The sequence below is a fragment of the Engystomops pustulosus genome, chromosome 9 (assembly GCF_040894005.1).
Source record: "Engystomops pustulosus chromosome 9, aEngPut4.maternal, whole genome shotgun sequence".
Lineage (NCBI taxonomy): Eukaryota > Metazoa > Chordata > Amphibia > Anura > Leptodactylidae > Engystomops > Engystomops pustulosus.
The window spans coordinates 108,033,886-108,041,609 of record NC_092419.1 but is presented as its reverse complement, the minus strand read 5'-3'; the positions used below and the strand labels follow the sequence as shown (position 1 = coordinate 108,041,609).

The following is a 7,724-nucleotide window of genomic DNA, read 5'->3' as shown; positions in this document are numbered from 1 at the left end:
TGTAATACTAACTGGGAGCAAACTGTGCACAGCTGAGAGTGCGTTTCAGTGTCCCAGCGCAGGAGAAAAAAAGGCAGAATTTAGGATTTTTATCAAATTTCATCACATTTTTTTGGGGTGCTGGGAGGTATGAGGGACACCCATAAAACGCGGTGCACATCTACAGGTTGGGGTCCGGTATTATGGTGGTTCTGATTGGCCGCCGTCTATCCCTGTAAATTACCTGTGCACCAAATTTCATGAATGTCCCTAATAAATCCAACACTGAATAATAAATAAAAGTGTCAACAACCAGCGCTAGACCCCCCCCCCGGGTCCAATAGCTCGCGCCCCTTCTATTGCAGGTGACTATGTGAGTGATGTCATGGCGGCATCTTTTGGGTACTGATTGGAAGATTTTAGTGCAAATAGCAATAAAGTGACTCAAGGATATAAATTATCATCTCTTGGAGACAACAGAAGAACATTTTACATATAAGTGAAAAACTAAACTAATTCTGGACAAGACCTAAGTGGTTAAGTGGGGATATTATCAATGCCAGGCTGCAGAAGGTTAAGCTGGGTATTGTAGGGCTAAACTAATCCTAGAGGGGTATAGTGGACAGATTACCAATGCCAGGAAGCTGGAGGTAAAGTGGGATATTGTATGGTTAAACCAAGCCTAGAGGGGTATATTAGAGAGATTACCAATGCCAAACAGCTGGAGGTAAAGCCAAGCCTACAGGGGTATAATGGAGAGATTACCAATGCCAGACAGCTGAGGGCAAAGTGGGATATTGTATGGCTAAACCAAGCCTAGTAGGGTAAAGTGGAGAGATTACCAATGCCTGGCAGGTGGAGGTAAAGCCAAGCCTAGTAGGGTAAAGTGGATAGATTACCAATGCCTGGCAGGTGGAGGTAAAGCCAAGCCTAGAAGAATATAGTGGACAGATTACCAATGCCTGGCAGCTGGAGGTAAAGCCAAGCCTAGAAGAATATAGTGGAGAGATTACCAATGCCAGACAGCTGGAGGTAAAGCCAAGCCTAGAAGAATATAGTGGAGAGATTACCAATGCCTGGCAGGTGGAGGTAAAGCCAAGCCTAGAAGAATATAGTGGACAGATTACCAATGCCTGGCAGGTGGAGGTAAAGCCAAGCCTAGTAGGGTATAGTGGAGAGATTACCAATGCCTGGCAGCTGGAGGTAAAGCCAAGCCTAGAAGGGTATAGTGGAGAAATTACCAATGCCTGGCAGCTGGAGGTAAAGCCAAGCCTAGAAGGGTATAGTGGAGAGACTACCAATGCCTGGCAGCTGGAGGTAAAGCCAAGCCTAGAAGAATATAGTGGAGAAATTACCAATGCCTGGCAGGTGGAGGTAAAGCCAAGCCTAGTAGGGTATAGTGGAGAGATTACCAATGCCAGACAGCTGGAGGTAAAGCCAAGCCTAGAAGAATATAGTGGAGAGATTACCAATGCCTGGCAGGTGGAGGTAAAGCCAAGCCTAGAAGAATATAGTGGAGAGATTACCAATGCCAGACAGCTGGAGGTAAAGCCAAGCCTAGAAGGGTATAGTGGAGAAATTACCAATGCCTGGCAGCTGGAGGTAAAGCCAAGCCTAGAAGGGTATAGTGGAGAGACTACCAATGCCTGGCAGCTGGAGGTAAAGCCAAGCCTAGAAGAATATAGTGGAGAAATTACCAATGCCTGGCAGGTGGAGGTAAAGCCAAGCCTAGTAGGGTATAGTGGAGAGATTACCAATGCCAGACAGCTGGAGGTAAAGCCAAGCCTAGAAGGGTATAGTGGAGAGATTACCAATGCCTGGCAGGTGGAGGTAAAGCCAAGCCTAGAAGAATATAGTGGAGAGATTACCAATGCCTGGCAGGTGGAGGTAAAGCCAAGCCTAGAAGAATATAGTGGAGAGATTACCAATGCCAGACAGCTGGAGGTAAAGCCAAGCCTAGAAGAATATAGTGGAGAGATTACCAATGCCTGGCAGGTGGAGGTAAAGCCAAGCCTAGAAGAATATAGTGGACAGATTACCAATGCCTGGCAGGTGGAGGTAAAGCCAAGCCTAGTAGGGTATAGTGGAGAAATTACCAATGCCTGGCAGGTGGAAGTAAAGCCAAGCCTAGAAGAATATAGTGGAGAGATCACAACATTTAATGCCAGGCAGCAGCAGGTAAAGGCTGTAATAATGAGCACAAATGAGTAAATTCTCTGCTGAGAGATCATGAGAATTTATCTAGATGTTACAAGACCGAATGGAGAAACAAAACTATGAACTCTCTGTGCCCTCGCTCCACCACAGACAAATACGAACATAAAGGTGATGCCCCACGTTGCATTTTTAAACCATTTTAAAGCATGAGATTTTAAACGGACTGAAAATGTATGTTTTTTTTTTTGTTTGTTTTTTTTTCTTTCTACTTTTTTTTTATTTTTTTTTCTCTTTTAACTCTTTTTTGTGTGTGTGTGGTTATGTATCTATTATTGTTATGCTTATACATATTTATGTCTGATAAACAACTGTATTATATAGTTATATAGAACAATATTGAAATATACCTATCATATGGAATTCCGAATTGATGTAATCTCTTATATGTCACAATATGGATGGGTGTACAAATGTAATGATAAAATTGGAGTTTAAAAAAAAAAGAAAACCCATGCTTTAAAACGGTCCCAAAACGCAACGCGTGGCATCACCCTAAGGCTACATTCACATTAATGACTACCCGCTGAGAGGTCCCCGCCCCTCTCCATAGTCATTTATGCGCCCATTGCCATGTATAGGGGGACGTGTATACACTATATATACGTCGGCCAATTATACGTCCCCATCAATGCCCATCAATCATGTGAATAAGCCTAAGGGTGGTGGCACATGTGGCGATTTGAACCCGTTTTTAGTCATGTGTTTTCAGTCCATTACAAACCACATACATATTTGAAAATGCATCTGTTTTTAATTAAGATCATTGGGAAAAACGGACAAAAACGGATGCATTTTTTAATGGACTGAAAACACATGAGTAAAAAGGACTAAAAACGAGTTAAAAGTTGGTTACAAAATCCCACGTGTGCCACCACCCTAAGGGTGATGGCACACGTGGTGCTTTGAACGCGTTTTTTTTTAAGCAGTCCGTCAAAAACGCATGCGCACGCATAATTGGTCAAAACTTGTCGAAAACGGATGCGTTTTTTGACAGCCTGCTTAAAAACTGCCCAAAAACGTGTTCAAAATGCCACATGTGCCACCACCCTGAGGCTGCGACCACACATTCAGATTTTCAGATGCAGGTTCTGATGTCCAAACCAGGAATAGAGTAAAAATAGGAGAAGCTCCTTACAAGTCTCATCCCATTGTCACCCACACCTGCTTTTGGCTCCAAAAACTGCATCTGAAAAACTAAACGTGTGGACACATCCTCAAGGCTACAAGGGTGATGCCACCGGTGGCGTTTTCAGTCCGTTTTTTTAAAGCATGTGTTTGCAGTCCGTTTAAAAACGCAAGCATTTTTAAACAGACAGACAAGGCATGCTAAAAAAACAACCAAAAACGCCACGTGTGGCATCACCCTTTATTATTTTCTGGATCTATAGAGGTTTTCCATGGATAAGCCATAGAGGGCGATCAGACAGAGTGGTTGGGCATGGGCATCCCATGAGGCACGCCCTGGGGGAAGGCAGGCACATAAAGTGCAGGGTTAGGCCCTAGGGGGCCAGGATTGAAGCCTTGTGGGTTCACCACTTGTGGCAGGGCGAAGGGACCCCCGTTAGGCGGTGGGTGGGATGGGGCCATCTCGTAGGCTTCTCCACCATTTTCCCTAAGGTAGGGATGCACCTGCCTTTTTCCTTTCTGACGGCGATTGCAGAACCAAACACGGACAACCTGTAGGGAAATAGAGGAAAACAGTGAGAAAAATCTATTTTATATATATGATCTATCTAGCCACACATCTACTATCTATCTCGTATCTACTATCTGTCTATCTATCTATCTATCTATCTATCATCTCATATCTATCTATCTCTTATCTATCTGTCTATCTGTCTATCATCTCATATCTATCGATCTATCATCTATTACATATCTACTATCTATCTATCTATCTATTACATATCTACTATAAATCTGTTTAATAACTATCTCATATATATCATCTATCCATCCACACATCTACTATCCATCTATCCTTCCAGTGGTCCACTTACGTCTTTGTCCATGCTCAGGTCTCTAGCAATCTGGGAAATTTCCTGGGCTCCAGGCTTTGAGCAATGCATAAAATAATTCTCCAGACTTCTCTTGACATTGTTTTCAATGCTGGTTCGATGTTTTCTCTTCTGGGTTTGAGGCACAGCCTGACCACGACTGATGATCTAAAATATAGATAATAAATGGATCAGTACCTCTGCCTTCTCTAACCTTCAAACTAAGCTGGAGACCATGTGCCTCATAGCAGCTCCAAAAAACTCCTAACAGAAGAAGGTCCTAGACACCAGAGGTTCCTCATGGTGACCCTACTTTTATGCCTTCTGCTCACCTCCTGCAGGTTGTCATTATTCTCCACCTCGTGCAGCCACTTCTTCAGTAATGGCTTCAGCTTGCACATGTTTTTGAAGCTCAACTGTAGGGACTCAAAGCGGCAGATGGTCGTCTGACTGAAGGTTTTGCCTGGTGGACAAGGAAAGACATTAGATATCTCCAACAATGATTTCCAACCAGGTCTCCCAAGACATAGCTCTACATGGATCCTTACCAAAGAGGATTCCTAAGGCATGCCCAACATCTGCTTGTGTGTAGCCCAGGGTGATCCTCTTGTGCTTAAGATCCTTGGCAAATTGTTCCATTTCCTCCGAAGTAGGAACTTCCTGCAAGCAGAAAGAAAAGTCATATTAGGAAAACCTTATTAGCACTGACATCTTTTGCGCAATGATCAAAATGGAGATAAGGAGATGAAAATACAATGTTTCAAATGCTGAAGCATCTATGTAGTAATAGTAGTATCTAGCATCTGGTGTCCTCCATGATAAGAAACTGCCTAGACCAATGGTCTTCAGCCTGAGGCTCTTCAACTTTTACAAACTTCTAACATATCCCCACAGCCAAGGCTTGATGGGAGACAGAGACAGGTGGAGACCACAAGTCGGGAAAATCAAGTTCTGGAGAACAACCAAGGAGTCAACTCATCAGCATATCTTTATCAGTAGAAGGTGGAGACAGCGCAAGACAACAAGTTCAGGAGCTCAGTCAAGATAGACCAAGGGCTAAGTGGAAGGTGGAGTTACTGTAATAGGACCATAAAAGAACATAGATCAAGATGGTGTCTGCTCTACACAAGATGTAATCTCAAGAACGTTTCTTCTCATGATCAATGGTTGGTTAGCAATGGTTCAGCACTGTATAAGGTCACCTCAAAGTGAAAACGCATAAAACTGAGCACTATATGCACTTTACCAAAAAATCCTTATAAAGGATTTATAACAATTTATACAATAACAGGACGTTCTATGCATTACCTATACTCTACACAATAAAATCCAGGGGTCGCCTCGATAATATAAGAACATGAGCTCAGTACCAGACATGGTCTCCTCCCTACACCAGGAGAGACTCAAACCACATCGGGTCGATCCAAGACGGGTTTCCCGAATATTACAAGACAAAGACTCCCAAACTACACATTGTCATTCATTATAAGCTTCTAAAATGCTAAAAATCTCCATATAGTCTGAGGTTGTGTAGAAACATGTTTCAGGAAGTTATATTTAAGTGCAAAACGGACATAAGGTCCTCGCAGTTGGTGTAGTAGGCATCTCGGAGGCTTCTGTAGAAGGCTATGTACAGGGCACACGTTGGACTTACCTCCTCGGGTTCGCTGCAGATGCCATCACTGACCTCAGGGGTGATGCTCCTGGGGGTGACCACGTTGTTGTTGGTCACGGTGCTGTTGGCACTGCTACATCTGCTGTTCTCCATGCTGGACTGACCATTCTCTAGGACTCCCGTTGGACTTGGGTTAATCGGGCTTTGGTTAGCCGGGTACTGTTGGAGAGGTTCGGTGGCTTGGATCCGGCTGTTCTCTCCAGGTTTGTCTGGAGCTAAGGCATTGCCATTGTTATGTTCGGGTAACCAGTAGGTAGCAGAAGCTGTCCATGCCTGGGCGTAGTAGGACGCAGGATGGGGACTGGGAGCCTCGGGGCTCAACCTGGCTATGGGAGAATGCTCCTTTATTTCCAGATCTTCTTCCCTGCTTCTCTTTTGGTTCCTCTGGTTGGGCATCTGTTGTCTAGGACCTTGTTGCTGGTCCACAGGATGGATGCCCATGTTCTGGTTGACCGGGTCCAGGTGTTGCAGGTGGTTCCAGGCCATGACCTGAGCTGAGCAATCGGCAACAGCTTGGATGTCTCCATTCATGGTGGAGAACGGGAAAAATGCCTGGGGGTGGCTGACCCCAGGGTACCCGCTCATGTTGTACTGGCAATTAGGATCTTGCATCAGCCCCGGGCTGTGGCTGAAAGCTTGGAAGGCCTGTTGATTATACATGGTGATAAGAACCTCAATGTCCAACGCTGTGCTCAGGTCTAAGGAGTTGGTTGAGATGTTGGCTTGGCCTTGGAGAACCTCAGAGCATCTTCTTCAAATCCTTTGAGTTGAAATAAACAGGTCGCCCCATGCAGTAAGATCAGCCTGGTCTCTGGTGAGGACAAGCTGGAAGAGATGTTTACCTCCAAATCAGGAAAAGTTCCATAAAGATTCTTGACACCCAGTCAACAATTCCAGTGCACCTAGACTGTATGGAAGGATAAGACCTCTGTGGTGGAAAGGTGTCTAGTATATAAGATAGGGGGCTACTTAGTCTTGGCCAGAGACCCTCCCCCTTTGTTATGGTAATTAACCTGCTAGGTGATTGGTCCTCTAACAAACAAATGACTCCCCTTCCAAAGACCATCAATAGGGGGATAGGAGAGGTAAGAACTGTGGGGGTGGTCTGATGACATGAGATTCTGGGGTTGGGAGGTATTGTTGGGGTACAGCCCACTCCCCATTTTTTTCTTAGACCCAACAAACCTCAAGTAAGGAGGACTGGTTACATCTACTGTAACAGCCAGGCTGGTCCATGTGGGTCCTCACATGGAGGAACATGAATATTCAGCAGATCAGGATTTTACAGACTTAAAATTTCCCTGACAATTCACCCATCAGAGACATTTCCTAAACATTAGATGTAATAAACCCATCACACAGGGGGTGAGACCTGTGCCCAGGGGAGGGTCACAGCTATGTGCTAGGGTCAGGACAGGGCAAGGAAGGAGATGGATAGATAGATAGATAGATAGATAGATAGATAGGAGATAGATAGTAGATGTGTGGATAGATAGATAGATAGATAGATAGATAGATAGGAGATAGATAGATAAGATATAGATAGATAGATAGATAAGATATAGGTAGATGATAGATATGAGATAGATAGATAGATAGATAGATAGATATGTTATAGATAGATATGAGACAGATTATTGAAAGATATATGATAGACAGATTGTGTGTCTGACCCCCATCCCCCATAACATATTGTCCTCCACCCTACAACCTTCTCCTGATATGGGCTTCAAAAAGTTGCACCAGAAGGGCTATAGGAGACCCCCTGCTCCCTGGTCCCCAGACCTGGACAATCTTGTTATGGGCTGATAAGAGCAGAGGCCCAGTGTTTGTTCTCCTCTGGGCTCAGATAAGAG

The 7,724-nt window shown here is 44.3% G+C and overlaps 1 protein-coding gene across 1 annotated transcript; it reads right to left on the bottom strand.

The window, feature by feature from the left end:
* Positions 1 to 3,548: 3,548 nt before the first annotated feature.
* On the bottom strand, positions 3,549 to 7,283 carry LOC140077166 (POU domain, class 5, transcription factor 1.2-like). Its single transcript, XM_072124111.1, has 5 exons — positions 5,848 to 7,283; positions 4,742 to 4,853; positions 4,526 to 4,656; positions 4,197 to 4,361; positions 3,549 to 3,873 (listed from the first exon to the last, which is right to left on the bottom strand). Exons 1-5 carry the CDS (start codon positions 6,526 to 6,528, stop codon positions 3,616 to 3,618), a joined length of 1,347 nt encoding a protein of 448 aa, XP_071980212.1. The 5' UTR covers positions 6,529 to 7,283; the 3' UTR covers positions 3,549 to 3,615.
* Between the last annotated feature and the right edge of the window lie 441 nt (positions 7,284 to 7,724).